Consider the following 18,977-nt stretch of genomic DNA (forward strand, 5'->3'; position numbering starts at 1 on the left):
TTCCATCAGTGGCTTTGTGTGGATGCTCTGAAAATCTCTTGTATAATTCTGCCTTTGGACTGGCTTTCAGATGGATGTAGAAGCAGATTTGTCCATTAATCATAATTTGATTGTTTACACAATGGCAGAAAAATGAACAGGAAATAAAATAAAGAACCTAAGTTAGCCATGGCTCAAAAATGGAGGGAACATCAATGCGAGTTAGTGTTTATTCTTGCAATTCCGGTGATGCTACTGGCACAGAAATTGCTAGAACACTTCATCTTTAAAGGGTAAATCTGCATGGTCATTCAATTGTTAAATAACAACAGTGTGTTTTGCATCTTTAAGACATGTATGTCATGTATATACTCATACAGTATAACCTTTGCTGTAAAGCGACCTTGAGCTCTGTAAAAGTGTTATAAATACAAGTTAGAAACTTTAATTAGCATCTTTGAACAGCAGCACTTTCCGCGAGCCAGTGAATTGTGTATTGTGGGAAGCGTCACCTCTACAAGACAGCCACATATTATTTGTTCATTCATAAAAAGTGAAACAGAAGCAGATATTCTGTTGAAATGTTTCAGCCATTGGTGTAACAAAGCACTGGGCCCACAAATACAGACACAGACCAAAGTGATTTGCACTTTTATTGCTTAAGTGATTATTTCACTGTATAGCACTTTTGTATAAGAAATTGTGCATCTGTGATTCTAAATGGAGATTTTTGTTTTGTGCAGTTCAGGAAGTTAATAAAATCTAATGCTGTTCCCAATTTTGGCCAACAAAATGCCATTGATAATTTTTGCAAATGTGTAGAGTGATAAAAAACGAATGAAATTGTTTTGCAGAAACTAAAGCTGAAATGCGAGAATCAGTGAGGTTTGTTCTTGTGTGTCAAGTACAAGGGAGCTTTCATTTACCATATTTGATGTGCTCTGTATGTGCGCTGATAAATGTTTATATGTGAATAGTAGCCTAATTATATCTGTTCATCATTTAAATCAAGCATGTCTCTTCAGAAGATTTGATTTAAATCTTGCCAGAAAACAAATCTCCCAAGTTAAAGAGAAGCATCTCCATAGTATGATGCTGTGGCAGCCATCATCGTGCTTCATGGCAGGGATGTTAAGTTTCTGATAAGAAGTGTCTGTCTTGCCAAACATGCCATTTAGTCTGATGGCCAAAAGCTTGATTCTTGTCTCTCCAGATAAAGCCTTCTTCCAGCTGACTTCATAGTTTGCACATACCCAGACAGCAGTTTTTATATGCACTCCATTCTCCTTCAGCTGAGATCACTTTCTGCCTTGGAAATCTTCTTGTAACTATACATGCTTTGAGCTTTTCAATTTCTAACTTCTAACTTCTTGTTGATATAAGCTGACCCATAATACTGACTCAAAATGAATTGGACTCCCCAGATTTATAGCACAGTCCATTTTAACATCTTTTTTAACATTTATGACTTCTAAAACAAATTGGCAGCACCAATGATGATCACATCACACCCCTTTCCATCATATTAAAGGGGGTGAATACTTATAAATTAGAGATTTGTTGTTTCTTTTTTGGTAAACATTTTGGACAAAAAAAGTGATGAAAAAATCTAGCAGGCATTAAATATTTGTCCAATTTTCTTTATTTCTCTGCATGACTTCAAGCCATGAGTGCCTCTCTGCAAACAAAACTTCTTATATGGCCATAAATGAATCCACTGGTGACCACTGAGCTTTTCATAATCTACCTGCCATTCATAAGGCCCATATATCTGCATGCCATCTCGAAGTGTTGTCTTCTAAAGCTGCCACCATAATCTATGTTATTGCCAGAGAGGAGTAGGTATTTCGATTCGCAGAGGAGTATCATTTTCATACAGTATAGATGATAAACTTGTTTTTCATGTTCTGCAAAGTCCCAAGGCCTTAAGGTATGGCCGTTTTGTTGCTGTGCCTTGGAGTGATTCCCGACCTTGATGGAATCTGCCGTGGCCCGCCTCCAGCTATTCTCTAAGAACAAGCCCACCCAATGTGCCACAGGAGAGATGTGTATCTGATTACATACGTAGCCCGTCCAGCTTCCTCTATTACTCCAAAGGCGATGTTATCACAGGCACATGAATTCCTTCATGTCCTTCGGATGAGATATTAAACCGCGGTCCTGACTCTCTGTGGTCATTAAAAATCCCAGGATGTCCTTCGAAAAAAAGTAGGGGTGTAACCCCGGCATCCTGGCCAAATTTGCCCCTTGGCCTCTGTCCATCACGGCCTCCTAATCATCCCCATATATTGATTGGCTTCATCACTGTCTCCTCTCCACCAATAAGCTGGTGTGTGATAGGCATTCTGGTGCAATATGGCTGCCGTTGTATCATCCAGGTGGATGCTGCACATTGGTGGTGGTTGAGGAGATTCCCCCTTCTATGTAAAGCGCTTTGAGTACTCAGAAAAGCACTATATAAATGTAACAAATTATTTTATTATAATTTGTATTACATGGCATGTTGATGTATATATTTACCTTTAAGAGAAATAGTTCTTCACACACCTCAGTTACTTGAATTCTACTGTACTTTTCAGTATTAGCCGAAGAAACATTGTTTCTCTAAGAGCTCATCTATATATGTGACCCTGGACCACAAAACCAGTCATAAATAAATAAAAATCATGAATAAACAAGCTTTCAATTGATGTATGGTTTGTTAGGATAGGAGAATATATGGCAGAGATACAACTATTGAAAATCGGGAATCTGAGGGTGCAAAAAAAATCTAAACATTGAGAAAATCGCCTTTAAAGTTGTACATTTATGTTCATGATTGTGCTGCATTCACTCACAAAAATAAATGTTTTATATATTTACTGTAGGAAATTTACTAAATATCTTCATGGAACATGATCTTTACTTAATATCCTAATGAGTTTTGGCATAAAAGAAAAATTGATCATTTTGACCAAAAAAAATTATTGTTGGCTATTGCCACAAATATACCCATGTGACTTGTGACTGGTTTTGTGATCCAGGGTCACATATTTAGAAGTAGTAATAGTAACACTTAACACTTTTTTTTTTTTTTTTTTTGGTAATGCATTTATTCAGCAAGAACACACTAAATTGATCAAAAGTATAGTAAAGACATTTATGTTACAAAATATTTATATTTCAAATGTAGCAAATTATCTCAACATAAATATCAATATTCAATCATAACTTGTAATAATTAATTATGCATATTTGGATCAGTTAATAGAATTACTTTAATGTAATAAAATTGATATTACAATCAATCACCCTATTCGTCCCGTGAATTGGTGTTAATTGTTTATTAATTCTAAGAAATGTTCATTTTCGGGGGAGGGAAATGTCTTTCTTACTGTACATTACTACTAAGAGCCTGTAGTCAGAGAATTAGAACCAAATAAGTATTGTGCACAAGTTTTATTAACTAAATCACAAACACAACTAATCTAAACATATACACATTCGCACAATCACACAATCACACATACATGGGTAAAATAGAAAGTGACAGGATAAAACCGTAAACAGGGAATGAAGTTATGGAAAAGATTAATCTAACTATGAAAAGAACCATCAGCTTATTATTTTCAGTGCACCTCATTAAATGTATACTTGCATGGCCTTTGCAGTGAAAGCATTTCGTGAAGTTCCTGAAGAAGGCTTCTGATGGTTCCATGAGTTTCAAACGATTTCTTCTGTGTTGAATGAAGAAATGGCGATGAATTTGCAAGGTTTGTTTGTCTCTGTTCTGCTTGAAAGTTCTCTTTGTCTCTATGAGCACATGGCTGGAGTGCAGACCGTGGCCTGCCAGCCCTAGTCTGTAGAGGCCACGCCGAGCAACCAGGAGAAGGGAGGAAGTCGGAAGAGTTGATGGTTGTCTATTTAATGATAGTAAAGTTGCAGTTTTCTTCTGAGTTGGAATGAAGAAATTACAGTCTGACTCTGTTGGGAGAGTGAAGGCGTAGCAGGCTGTGGTCAAGGCCTGCCGGCGCCCATGGGCCCCTGTGGGAGTCCCCACAGACATCAACTCAAAGAAGCAGCATTAGAGGCCAGAAAAAGAAGAGGGAGGGTCACTGTGAATTTGTCTCTAATAAAGCCTGAGCAAAGTCCCACCTTTCCGGGTTTGCTTGACCAATGAGAAAGGTGGAATTTCCAAGTGGGAAAATTCCTCTGTTGGCAATTTACAGTATGGATCTTTTTTTTCAAGCGTGCTCATTTGCAGCTGGATTGGTTGCTGATGAAGAAACTATGAAAGATTCTTGTGATACTAATATATTGCGCAGCTATCAACATATCATATACTGTACACGATCATTTCGATCTTCAAAGTACCAATTTATAGAGACCAAACATTGTATAGGAGAGGTTGACCTTTGACCGTTGGTTCGATCATAAAATACACAGTATAAAAAAATAATATCATTAAAAGACACTACACAAGACAGTAAATCCATTCACACAATGTTCTGGGATGCATGTTCATTTATAGATCAATTCGTCTATAAATGAATGCAGGAAAGTCTGTTTTAAGGTCTGTTTCTGTCTTTCCAATGGCCTCTGTCTTGACCTCATGACAACATTTTTAACAGCAATAAAACCATCTTATCTGATGGTGGTCATGGTTCTATATATCCCAGAGTGAGTTTTAAAAATGATTTGTTAAATTTAACAAAGAATTGTGTCTGATTTGTCTCAGTCGTTACACAAAGCTGTGTTGTTCTTTGTGTTCTTTGTGCCTTTATTCCAAATGAAAGAGGGGGTTGGAACAAGAGACCAAAAGTCTATGTTGATTTTCATCCTTACAAATGTTTTTCACAGTGATGCTGGTGTAATAACTATTGATTTCATAGTGATTGTACTGACGTTTGAACAGATGCTCTGATGTTTGTCTTCTGATGTTTGAATTCGTTCAATTAGTCAAATCATATTTGTGACTCTAAATCTGTCCCCTGCGGTGAGCTGTACTAAGATGAAACCATCTCCTTATTGGAATAAAACACCAGCTGAGAACCCTGTTTTGCCCCCTCCTGATATTTTGGAACAAATCCATCCACAGTTGATCTCACAACCTATATGTGGGCAACAGATCTTACACCTCCCGGAGCAGCCATTAAGCCAAATGGTAGCACTCCCCCCTGAGATAGGCCTTGTGGCAACCTTTTTAGGAACACTTCAGCCTCCTAGGATGCACTGTAATTTGAGAGCATCTCCACGGGAAACATCGGAGCTGTACACACACTCCTAAAGCACTCAAGCCATGCTATTCTGTTAGTCATGGTCCTTTTGGTGTCAAAAAGTTTTTGAGGTTTGTGTCAGATCGTCCTTTAGAGTCTACAAGAGGAAAATCACACTTACTATTGTATTGAGCTGTAGGTGTAGTTTACAGGAGGACTCCAAATTAGCATTAGCATTCCAAGGCGCCCCTCCACAGCCCTTACCGAAGCCTATTGATCGAATCTGAGGCTGTAACCCGTGACGTAACTGCTTCAGCAAAGCCTGGTGAAAAGGTTTTCGGTGGCTCAACTTTAGGTCACATCCGCAGGGACACAGCCAGACTGTATGGATCAATACAGGAGCTTCACAGATTATGTCCATTGATTTTAGCATGTGGACCGTTGCTTCGTTCAGAGCATGACTGAGATTGTACATGTCGGATTGTGTTTGCAGGAGCAGAGGGTGCAGTGTTCAGTAACTCAGTGGAGACCCCGCATGTGAGGGCTGAGCCCTTCAAAGAGTTACGGTAAGACCGTTAAAAAAATATGATGTCATTATTGATTTCTGGATTCTGATTAGGTGTTCCATCCAAGGTGTTTTCATTTTCTCTAAATACACTGTAATTACATGTCCAAATGTTTCAGTTATAAAAGAATGTAATGATGTTCAGTTATTCACTTTATAGGCTATTATTATTTTTAGTATTGTTAATAAGTAATTAACAGTTTATGATGTGAAAGAAATGTTCAATTGGTTTTATAATGCACTATATAGTAACCTATACATATTTTAAATTAGCATTGTCCGTATGTAATTAGTATAATCATGAACTGATAGTTAACAGAGACCCAATGTCAGGTGAGACCTGATTTTTCATGACAACGGAAGCCACTGATTATATTTTATAAAGCTTTAAATAATAAGAAGAATATTTGTGTAAGTCATTATGGCTTTTATATTTCGAGGTTATGTCGAGTTTATTTAGACAGTTTGGAAAGTAGAAAGTATAACATATGTTGGTGTAAACTAAATTTAGTGTCATTTGGTGAGGAGGGAAAAAAAAGTCAATAGGCTAAGAAAAATAAACTTCAAGATATTCTCTAAAAAGATCTTCATATCTTACACAATTTTGTTTCTCAAGTAAATTTATCTTGTTTAAAGAATGTTAAAATTATGGCAGATACAGATTGACAAGTTGATAATTACTTTCATGGTATGGCTGATTCATAATTGGCTGATATATACCATTTAGTCTAAATAACTAAACAATATGTACCATTTTGTTTAAATAAGTAAACAATAAAAGCTAAAATGAATTGCCACGAGTGAATTTAGTAATTTTATTTAATTATTAGTATCTTTTAACAATTTACTTTAACTGAGCAGTGCATGACAGCAAATATATTCAAAATAATTGCATGTATTTATTTTTCTGAATAAATAAAAAACAGGGGAAATGATTAAATATCCAATCCAAACAATATTGGCTGATAGTGTTCTAAAAATTCTAATATTAGAATATAATCAACATGGTACTGATAGCACGTGCTTGGTTTAAGTATTTGTTTTATTTTTTACTGAGAAAAAAACTACTGATTACTAAAATCAAAATGCTATTTTGCTGTGTTTGTGTGTGTTTGTGCTTGAATCTAAAGCCATGACACTGATGAAAATTATGAACCATTTAAGAACACTTTAGGTATCTCGCTAAAGCGGCTTTTTTTTTTTTAAATATGCTGTTTATAGATCTGCATCTGCTAGTATTATCCAAATCATTAACAGCAAGCCCTTCACTAAAGTACAGCTGCAGAAGACGCCAGATCCAGAGGCGTGCTACCGAGCTGCATAGGGAGATGATTGCACGTCGATTGCAATTTCCCACACAGAGCGTAATGATCAAAGATTGCGGGGAAAAATGATTCTTTTCCAGCAAGCACTACACATGTCTCTGTTGAAAGCTACAAAGGAAGGAAATAAAGCATGACATTTGTGCAAATTCCACTTACCCCTAAATTTAGGTTTTTAGCGTATGCGTCTGGCTGACAGCAGATTATAGAGCACCTCTGTAAGCTGTTTCCGACAGCAGAGAGGAAGGGGGGGTGCAAAATTTGTATTACCGTCTTTTAAATGCATCACTATCCGTTGCAAAGACAGTCGCATGGAAATTCGGAAACCTATCCTACACTGCTTATTTGAGAAATACACAAATGGATGTTTTGGTACAGACAGTTGTCATGATATTTCAATACTATCTTGTCTAAGGTAGGCTACTCGTAAAACAAACAGGATGTCAGTGCTCTGTGATTTTAATGGTTTACAATTGCTTTGAATAGAGTTTATGTCCTTTTCTAAGCTTTCGAAGGCAGTCTAAATCCAGACAAATGTTCCCTATTATTGCAGGCTTTTTAAATTCAATCAGATACATTGTTCCACGGTTATTATTGGTCAGCGTTATGGTGGGAGAAGATAAGAGTTATAAATTAGACTGATGTCATTGTCGTGTAATAATGGTTTGGATAAAATTCCAAACTCCTCCAACACGCCGCTTCCAAAGATCAGGCCGCGCATTATGAGAGTTCTTGAGGGGATAATCGCTCTTGCTCTTTGCTCTGAAAGCTTTGAGCAATTACACCCAATTTAAGTGTTATTTTCTGCCTTTGTCGCCAAATGTCACAAACAAAATATGTCCCTGGTCTCTGCGTAGTATCTGAGGCCTCTTTGGAGAAAGTGCTGGCGCTGTAAAGTACAGTTTACCCGTGGTGAAGCTACTCATTAAGACCAGGGCTCGATCCAAGTAATGTTGTATACATGCAGACAAAGGAAGATCAATGTGCGTGTCGCTGGCACCTCCTCTCTTGGACGGACGTGCTTTTCTGTCCTGATCGAAGCCTGGATGCTCATCAAAATCTAATTAAAGTAGATTCTCATTAACTAAAACAAACACGTGAAGTGCAATGCCAATACCCCAAGCAGTAGGCGAACATGAACGGCAGAGCATTGGCAACTGGGTCAGATATGGCAGTGAATGCACATTTAGCAGGAAATAATGAGCAATAAATGGCCGGTGGGGAGACGGGCTCCTCATGAACGGCCCGCGCACACACAAACACATCACTGGCCCATTCCTGTCTGTTCTGCTGATGGAGCAAGCAGAAGTAAAGCCACTAGCACAGACATGTGTTGTGGCTTATCAAGCTTTCTGTGATGAACAAGGACAACACACTGACAGCCATCAATCAAAATGAAGGGTGAAATCTCCCTGAATAACTGTTAACAGGACTGTGTTTAAAGGGATAGTTCACCCTCAAATTTTTATTTTGTCATCACTTACTCACCCTCAAGTTGATATAACCCTGTCTGAGGACACGAAAGAAGATATTTTGAAGAATGTTGGTAATCAAACATTTGACGGTAGCCATTGACTTTCACAGGGGAAAAAATACTATGGAAGTCAATGGTTACCTTCAACTGTTTGGTTACCAACATTCTTCAGAATATCTTCTTTTGGGTTGAACAGAAGAAAGAAACTCATACAGGTTTGGAACAACAGGAAAGTGAGTAACAGAATTTTACATTTGAAATATCCCTTTAACTAGTTCAGGAGAAAATGTAACAGACAAAAAATTGTTTGGAGATTTGTTGGAGTTTGTCATGTTTTATCATTAAAGGGAAAGCAAAAAATCGTTCCAAAGTCTTTCCTTCATCTTCAGAACACAAATGAAGATATTTTTAATATCATCTCATTATTCTTGTCCATCCATTGGAAGTCCACATAAACAAATTTTAAAGTATTAAATGTAATAAAGACGTTAAAAAAGTTAACTACTGTATATGAATCCATTGATTTAATCCATGTTTTCTGAAGAGACATAATACTTTATATGATGAACAGATATAATTTAGGCTTTTATTTATTATAATATAATATAATATAATATAATATAATATAATATAATATAATATAATATAATATAATATAATGATGCTTCTACCCGCAACCCTGCAGTACAATGTAAAAAAAAGTACGATTCAACTCATTTTTTTCAGTCCGTTTAATGTAATTTAAGTTGAAATGACTTAAACATTCAAGTTAATTGCACATTAAAATTTAAGGCAGAATTTTTTATATAGTGTAAGGAGGATAAGTGGTTTAGAGAATGGATGGATGATACTTCTAAAAATTACTTCATGTAAAATCAGTTTCATGCTTTAATCATTTTCCTAAAGTGTTTCATTTCTTGATTAATCTTTATTTGTGGGCTTGCCTTAGTAAAACATACAATTGATATATGCAAATAATGTGATTAGTTAATCAGCATATCATGTAATTAATTTAATTGAGAGCCTCAACTACCTTTGAGGGAAAGCAGAGGTAAAAGATGTCATCCTATGATGATAACCTGAATGAAAGAGAAATATTCCGATCACAGACAGAGGTGTAATTTAAAGATTCTGTAAGCATTTATTTTTTATTTTTTATAGTATGCCTAAAATGTCCCTATTACTTGACAGATATAACTGAAAAAAAGGTGTTCTGAGCCTATAGGCTCTGTAAATTATGAAAAAGCATCTGCTGGTACTGTAGATCCTATAACTACCAGCAATGGAGTCATTCATGAAAAACACAAGTCTACAAGGGGAGTCTCTCACTGGCTCTCTGTCACAAAAACCAACCCAAAAGCTATAAAAGATATTAAGGGCGTAACGGTACATGTATTTGTCCCGAATCGTCACGGTTTCTGTGCACACAGTCAGTGGATGAACACAGTCAGTCACAGGTGATCCACACTCCAATCCAGAAGGGGGCGTGCGCGGTAATGCAACGCTGTTTGCTAACTTCCATAACAGGAAAAAGAGCAGAAGAAGACGAGATGATCTATGCACCAACCCAAAACAAGAGTTCAGATTGCACACAAGAGCTTTCTAGTATAGCCTATACGCTCAGTTCCCTTTCACGGTCGATGCAAATCAGTGCAAATCTCGCACGCCAATATGCATTGGCTCGTTTAGTTTACACTCAAAGGTGATTGGGCTCTCAGGTGAGATCCCAATTCGTCAGTTCCGTTCTGACGTAACGTCTTCCTTCCCTCCTTCGGGGATCGAGGGTTATATACGTAACCGAGATGTTCCGATTATTGTTTGGGTCACGCTCCACTAACTGGCAGAAAACGGCATTCTGTTGTTTTCTTTATTTTACAAAAACACAATGTTTTATTTTCATTTTGAGTGTACAGAAATAAAAATAGACCCTTTACAGTTTCGAATGATGTCTATGATGATCTGTATGACCATACATTTTTTCCACCGATATAATGAGGGGGGTGGGCAGACGACATCATCCAGATGCGACAATCACCATAACTAGGCAGAAAAAGGAGTGCAAAAATGAATCTCTACACAAGTTTTTATTCTTTATTCTATTTTGTACTTTTATAACACAAGAGATACTTTTCAGTTTTGTTGCTGATTGTGACCAAATAACTTTTGGTTTTTTATCAGCCCTACAAAAAAAAGACTATACAAGAGTGCATTCTGTTTACTGCTTAGTGTTTAATACACTAAAGGAGGCTGTTCTGTACCAACTACCTCAGGGGGACTAAATAACTCTAGGTGGAACAAACTGTAATTTGCACTACTGTCTGTTCAAAATAAATGAAAAGAAACCTAGCATTGGGGATTTGTTGCTTTTTGCTGCTGTACCGAACTCATATCGAACCGTGACCCCAAAACCGAGGTACGTACCGAACCGTGACTTCCTAATCTGAAACAATGCTTAAACAAGCATAAGCTTGTTTGGACCCAAGATGAGGTCTGACCATTATGTAAGTCAATCAATCACAGTTAGTTTTGTACACACCAGTGTGCATCTAATAAATTATTCATTCAAGAACATTGAGCAAGTTTACTTCAAAAATGGTACCGCAAACTTCACATACTGTTTCACATTTTGTGTGCCTCATGCATGTGGCCATGACGTCTGAGTCTGAGACTACTTTAAACTGGTCTTAGCTGCTTTAAGATGGACTATCTCAGCTGGTACAGATAAAAAGCCACAAAGTCTCTCTAAAATCAGCCAACAAATCAGCCTGACCAAGCTGGGAGACCAGTTAAGACTACCGAGCCAACAGTGCCTGATTCTTTTTTGGAGGACTCTTAAAAGCATGAAATGGACATGGATTTTCTTGGAAATGGATATTTTTAATTGTCTGCTGCCTTTTACATCAGGTTGTGGGTCCTGCGCTAGCCAAACAAGTGCCATTGAGGTAAATGAGAATGCTAACAGATAGCTATCCCTGGATATTATAAACCTTCTTGTATTTACTGACAGTGCCTTTAAATTCTTCACACGACAAAGACTTGGCATGACACTTTATCTCCAAGTTTTGTGATTTTAATCTTTGAGTCGAGACTCTCGGACATCATCAATGTTTGAAGAGTTTTTTGGGCCCTATTTTAACGATCTAAGCGCATGGTCTAAAGCGTACGGCGTGCCAGACGCATGGTCTAAAAGGGTTGTCCCTATTCTCTTAATGAGTAATGGGTGTGTTTTGTGATTTCCGTGCGTTAAACCAATCAGAGTCTCATCTCCCATTCCCTTTAAATGCCAGTTGCGATCGCGCCATGACGGACACACCTCGTTTTCAGACCAGTGCACAAATGGGCGCACAAATGGGCCCAAATGCGTTTGCTATTTAAACAACGTGGCGCAGGACGTGAAAATGATAACTGCGTCGGGCTGAAACCAGCAAAAAACACTTGCGTCGCGCTTGGCGCTGCATTGCGCCGGGTGTATGATAGTGCCCTTTGAGTTTTGACTGATGCTTGATTATTTTTTTAGATATGATGTTTTTCATATCCCAGCGTCTTTCTTGACTGAATATGAACTGAAATTTTGACCCTTTGTTTTATTGTTTTGCATGACATGCTCTCCATCCGGGCTGAAGTAAAATTCACTCCCTTTTTCATTAGATTGAAAGGCTTGGCAGGTAGCAATTTGGAATTGTGTGGCTTTCAGCACAAAACGGTTTTGTCTTTGTAATTCTACGTTGTCAATACGGATTTAACATTTTATTATTCAATTCCTTTCCCATAAGGCAAGAGTGAGAAATAATCACACTTTTAAGACACTGGACTGTGGCAGGTACAGGCTGACTGTGGAAAATTTGCAGTCCATAAAAGTTGGGAAGACAGTGAGTATAAATGGAGAAAGAGGCATACAGTGAAACAATAGGCCATAAAACACATTTTATAGTGTGCATGTAATATAACAAGAGCGCTTCTGTGGTATCTCTTATCTTTTCTGTTCAACAGCCATGTCCGTTCTACTTCTGCAGCTCAAGGAGGCGGTAATTGTTTAACGATATGCGCTTGGTCATGGAATCGAGCCCGCTGCTCATGACCCGTTGGCCATCACTCCAATCTGAGTTGAAAAGAGCCCAGAACTGTCTTGCTGAGCCCCGTTGAGGCCTGTATGTCTGGGGGTAATTGGGTGGATGCTGTGCACCGTGCGCAGGGTCACAGCACCCTTGGGTCCTTTCATTATCATTGAATAAATGTACTGGGAATAATCAGCTTAGCCAATGGCGGGATGGAAAATTGTAACAGCAAGTTTGAAATAGTCCTCGGTGTAAGGCAGTGTAAGGCTGTAAAAAGCTAAATGTATGGAAATTAGTGGCACTGCTGAAAACTGATGGAGGCACCTGTTTAACCTGTCTGCATTGTTGTTTTGTGTTTTGTATGAGGTTTGCTGGTTCGCACAAGACTGAGAGAAACACATTATGACTAAAATGCATAAAACTTGTAACATGTAAAAAAATGGCATGGCTAGAAGCAATGTTGTCATTAGCTGTGAGCAGGCTAAATGTAAATAGACAGCTAAATGCCAGTATGCTATAAAATCACAACTAACTATTAAATTGTGCATTATTAGGAAAGTAAATATAGGCTTAATACGATTTAAAAGGGAGAAGAAAACATGTTTCATTATATTTTAGTTGTTTACGTGTGCATCCAGTCAAAAACTGTAGTATTTTGGCGTAAAGTCATCAGACACATGGCAGATTCCAACATGGACATGAACGGAAACCATTAACAAAAGAAATTATGAGACATATGCACCAGCCAAGCAAATGCATTTTATTTGAATTGGAATGCTAACCGTTTATGCTAACCAATGCTTTAGGTATTTACATTTGTAATAGACTTCATTCAAGACGCATTTCATGTGCTCAGAAATATTATTTAACACCACTGAATCAAGCTGAATGCATAGGTGGCACCAACAAATTTAAGTAGCTCCTTAAGGTAGCACCCAGGTTTACAGAGTCACATGGTTAGCGCCATGCTAATGTTCAAGCTACTGTACAGGTTTATTTGAACTCCTTTTCTGTTTCTCTTTCTTTGCAGCTGCATTTGTAGGCTATGGGCTGTATTCCCTTGGCTGAGTAGAACACATGCATGCTGTGTTGCCTTTGTCCTAATATATCTCTCAAACCCAGAGGGGGTTAATTAGATTTTCCCTTTGTTTTTCTACCTGCGACAAATTAGTCAACTCCCTTTTATCCCTGGTAGGGGCGACTGCCGTGCACCAACTCAATGTCACCTAATCTGCTTAAATTTCCTATTTGACTGCTCCTGTGTTTCTGCTCCACCTCCCTGTGAATACCGATATCACGCAGATGCTGACTGTTTGAAATTCAAAAGGGTGAATGCCGGGTTCAGGATAATGAAGGATGCTTTCATGTTTCATCAAGCTAATGATCCTAATTTTACTTTGATTTGTAACATTTAAACTCCTAAATAGCTTTCATATGAGGCGTAACCATCCTAAAAACTTTTAATGCATCCATCTAGGCTATTTTTGAAATAAAATGTTTTTTTAAGTGATTTTTCAATTAAATCTCTACTGAACTAGGTCTCCTCATCTTCCCCATTGTTATTAGTAATTTGCATCAGATTGGCCCTTCACATCTTTTCACTTCTTACTTTCGCTTCGCCTACTAACATGCTAATCAGATCTCTTATACAGCTCATTAACTAGCAGGTCATTGTGTTGCATCATGTGGGTTTTTCATAAAAAGCTGAACATTCCCACCATTATTTCTAAAAGATACATTCATTGAACACACTTTGGCCTTTTGGCCCTGTTTACGCCTGGTATTAAAATGCGTTTTGGTCGATTGGATCACAAGTAGACGAGGGACACATTCCCGTTTACACCTGGTGTTTTAATCCGTCTCTTTTGTCCACTTTCAACCACTTCTGTCCAGATGTCTTTGAGGGGAGGGTCTATTGGTGGGTACAAGTATGAGTTTTTTCAGATCTTTCGATCTAATGGACAAAATAAGCTTGCGCAACTTACACATGAACGCGCCTAGAGACGATGGAGAAACATATGGAGAGCTCCAGCTTTCATTTCTGCTCAGACAGTTGCAAGATCACGCCAGTTGCTTTCAAAGTTGCATAAAAAGCTATTTTCAAAAGCTTTTTTTTTTTTTTTAAGAAATTATTTTTATCTGTTGCAATAATATGCAGACATGCTATTTCATTATTATAAAATAAAACATATTTTATAAATATAGCTAAACAATAATTATTATATATTATAATTATGTTTTATTACATATTTTATTGTAAAACACTCATTTTTAAAAATATAATTTTCTATTAAAATATAATCAAATATAAATATAATTAGATATTATAAATATATTTATAAAATGTTATAAAAAATATTTTTTTTTTGTTGCATTGTGCCACATGAGTACTCTTTCATCTTGCATTATTTACTGAATATACCAACTAAATGTCCTTTTTTAATATAAAAAAAAAAAGTTGGGAATTGTATTCATTAATTACAATATCTGTTGGGCAAAAACAATTGTTTACTCACAATTGTGGGTATGACAAAAAAAAAGGCCCTGTTTACTGTAAACCTGATACTAAGTTTTGGTCGACCGGATCACAAGTGGACGTCACTAAATGCAGGTGTAAACGTGGTCTAAACGTTTTGAGTTTGTCCACTTTCTGCCACTTCTAGAGGTAGGTGAAAGTTCAAAAAGCATTCGACCGGATTGCTTTCGTAGTGTAAATGCTCATGTGGTCAAATGCATTCGAACAGCCACAAAAGACTCTCCGCTGCTGACCTAATGCGCAAACGGAAGCGTGCTAGACAGACGGGATTTAAACTTTGTCAGCTGTAGACCCAAATTTGAATGAAGACGAAAAATGTACCAAGCACAATGTTCTCTCACCATTCATGACTTCTAACATGGTCTCACAGCGTTCGGCGTGATCTTGCAACTGTCTGAGCAGAAATGAAAGCTGGAGCTCTCCATATGTTTCTCCATCGTCTCTAGGCGCGTTCATGTGTAAGTTGCGCAAGCTTATTTTGTCCATTAGATCGAAAGATCTGAAAAAACTCATACTTGTACCCACCAATAGACCCTCCCCTCAAAGACATCTGGACAGAAGTGGTTGAAAGTGGACAAAAGAGACGGATTAAAACACCAGGTGTAAACGGGAATGTGTCCCTCGTCTACTTGTGATCCAATCGACCAAAACGCATTTTAATACCAGGCGTAAACAGGGCCAAAAGGCCAAAGTGTGTTCAATGAATGTATCTTTTAGAAATAATGGTGGGAATGTTATATTTTTAGTTTTGTTTTGATCTCTATGTAGTAAATGTCTATACAGAAACTGACTCCAAAAAAAGAATAATAAACACTCCACTATATATAATTCCGGTTACACTTTATTTTAAGGTGTTGTTACAGTGTAATTATATATTTAAGTACTGAGAATTATTCATTAATGACATGTACTTACTATAGGGTTAGGGTAGGATTAGGATTTGGTTGAGGGTTAGTTGCATGTAATTATGCATAATTTACTGTTATTACTATGGTAAGTACATGTAACAAGGACACTGTAAAATAAAGTTTTACCCTAATTCCCAAAGTGTCTTGATTAACATCTGAATGTCGAAACTGAATGTTCCATAATTCTCATATTATACACTCTGGATATTCTCACAAATCTTTCAATTACATTTGGTGATAAAAATGAGATTGCATAAATTGCATTGCCTGCAGGGAATCATGAACTTTGAAGCACTAAAGTCTCATCAGCTTCATTGCTGTAACATTTTGGGCCATTTTGGTCCGATTTGAAGGTCTTATTTAAAAAGACGTTCTATTTTGTGATGTCTTCTGCTCAGGCTGGAGTCTCCCACACGTTCGCTTTACATGGAGGCACCTAAAGGAGTGAAAATAGAAGCCGACGCAGGGGATTTCCAAGCGACCTGTAGGAGCGATTTACGCCTGGAGTCAAAAGATGGAGAGGTAACTGTCCTTCATTCTGTACTGGGAGTCCTGGTTGCTGTAGTTAATATACTCTGTGTTGTGACACTTCCATCTGCTATTAATTGTCATCAAAACAAGCTCTCCATCTACTGTACATCCATATGTCCCCTTCTCATCTTCAGAGGGAAGCAGACGATTAGTTAAACATTCATGCTGTAATACAATATGTATGTCAGTTATCTGGCTCAAACATCTGTGGTTTAATTGTACAGACTGGTAATGTGTTGATAAATGAGATGTTGGTGGTCTTTTAAGAGATACAGTTGGAATCTGTTTATGGGAATTGCAATGAATTTTCAGCAAGTTTTTAAATGAATCAAACTAATATGCAATATATGTTCCATTAAAACTAAGTTAAAACTCCAGTTCCAAAGATCTACACACACAGCAAGAATGGTATTTCACAATTAAGGAATGATTTCAAAAGTGGAGAGAGTTATTAAGGCATGGAAAAGTCATAATTAGGGGAGAGCACAAATAGCTGTAATCTACGGAGGTCCATTTTCAGCTTCAGACTAAATTAATAAAGCGGTTATGACTTTATTTGTCATAATTGCAACTTTATATCTCACAGCTGCAAAATTATTTCTCATAATTGGGACTTTATATTTCGCAGTGTGACATTATTAAAAATTGTATTTCATAATTACCTGTTTTATTTTTGCACTAAGCTGAAATGTGCTTCCACATGCCCAATTAAAAAAAATAATTCTTACAAATTGACAGACAATTTCAGACATAGATATTTTAAAAATGTTTGAAGGAGAAAAAATAAAACCTCATTTTGTTGTTTTTTGTTTCGTTTTCATCATAATTCCGTAACAGTGAACATGTTTGCATGCGCCATCATAATGCACTTTAAATATCTTTATTTGCATAAAAATATATCTGTATATCACTATACAGCCGATCTTTCATAGTTTTAAAATATGTTTAGTGTTTGAGGAGGTTGTGCCTTGACTAAAACAACCATGCACAGATAAAATATAATTATTATTCACAATACATAACTTTTTTCGTCATTTTATGTACATTTATCATTCGATTTCAATTTGTACACTTCTATTTGAATTGAATCAAGGTAAAAATTGAATTGGCCCAGCTAATATCTGCTAACATGCCAAAGCCATGGAGGAAAAAATTCTGAGCTTTACCAGAATTATTATTTTTTGAATAAATGAGCAAAGTGTCACAATTATCCATGCTCTCTCTCCAAAAAAAAAAAAAAGATTAGGAACTATTGCAGAAATTTCTAAAAGCGTGATAGGGGACATGTCCCCCATTTATAATAATTGCTACGCCCGTGGGTTTTGCCATTTGACTTGCAGATTGAAAGATAAACGAGTCCCAGTGAGGTCAAGGGACCGAGCTTGAATCAGCTCTCATAGTTTCAGGTTATGCTTTCTTGACTTTCTCCCGTCTGTCGCATATTCCACTCCAGTACCCCTCAGCACTTTCATTTGTCGCTCTTTTTTTTTTTTACCAGACACCTCCGCCGGCCCAACTGCCCCCTTGACAGTTCCACCACAATTAGACTGGAGGTTTGCACATTAGCCACCTCAGAGGGGGGAAAAGCCCTCCCTCACTCGAATTTGCCCGGTAGCAGATGTCTGGGGAAGTCAGCTGAGACCCCTGCTTAAAAAGTGTTTCAGGTCATTTGACGGGAATGTTTCCTTGAGGCTGTCAGTAATGACTCCTCTTACCTTTTTATACCTTGACTAGCTCCTCTCCCAGCCTTGGTAATACATGCTTTCTCAAGGGTCCCATGAAAAATAGAAAGTGAGAAATGAGAAAGGAGCAGCTCGGGCAAAGGGCTAAAAGTGTGTCTAAGCGAGACTTACTGGAGTGCTTATGTCACTGAAACTGTTACGATTGGTTGGATGTAGGAGGTTAGAGGACTTGACTTGGATGAACAGGCTGCGAGATGGAATATTTTGTTCAATAAAATGACAATGCTGGTCTTTTTGGGCCTACAATTTGAGAGTTCTGAAGAGAAAAATCAACATGGAACTAATCTTTACCATTATAGAAGGTACTTTCTATGAATATGGTACATTATTATCTAACAAAAAATAATGTAGTGTGAAATGTGTCTAGTTTTAAGCACATCTAATTTCCATATATCTCTTAAAATAGGGATTTTGGCCTGTTCACCTTAGAGGTCTTGACCTTCTCTGCTGTATCCAACAATTAAAGTCATACAGTAACAATGTCATAAAATCATGTCGACACACTACCAGTCAAAAGTTTTGAATAATTTCGGGGTTTTTTTTATGTTTTTGAAAGAAGTCTCTAATTCTCACCAAGGCTGCATTTTATTTGATTTAAATTACAGTAAAAACTGTAATTTTGTGAAATATTATTACAATTTAAATTGATCAAATGTGACAGTAAAGACAT

The 18,977-nt window shown here is 37.2% G+C and overlaps 1 protein-coding gene and 1 long non-coding RNA gene across 6 annotated transcripts in view; one reads left to right on the top strand and one right to left on the bottom strand.

Annotated features, from left to right (window-relative positions):
* LOC309478043 overlaps window positions 1-18,977 on the bottom strand; it is a 384,226-nt gene that overhangs the window by 344,415 nt on the left and 20,834 nt on the right. The window lies entirely within an intron of this gene.
* The window catches only part of sgcd (sarcoglycan, delta (dystrophin-associated glycoprotein)), a 276,212-nt gene that overhangs the window by 252,158 nt on the left and 5,077 nt on the right, over window positions 1-18,977 (top strand). For all 5 annotated transcript variants that reach the window (XM_082141410.1, XM_082141411.1, XM_082141407.1 and 2 more), the window contains exons 6-7: window positions 5,668-5,740; window positions 16,433-16,556. In XM_082141410.1, coding sequence (XP_081997536.1) covers window positions 5,668-5,740; window positions 16,433-16,556 — 197 coding nt within the window. The remainder of the gene's footprint in view (window positions 1-5,667; window positions 5,741-16,432; window positions 16,557-18,977) is intronic.

This window comes from Leuciscus leuciscus, assembly GCF_965113295.1.
Source record: "Leuciscus leuciscus genome assembly, chromosome: 16".
In the NCBI taxonomy this organism is placed as follows: Eukaryota; Metazoa; Chordata; class Actinopteri; order Cypriniformes; family Leuciscidae; genus Leuciscus; species Leuciscus leuciscus.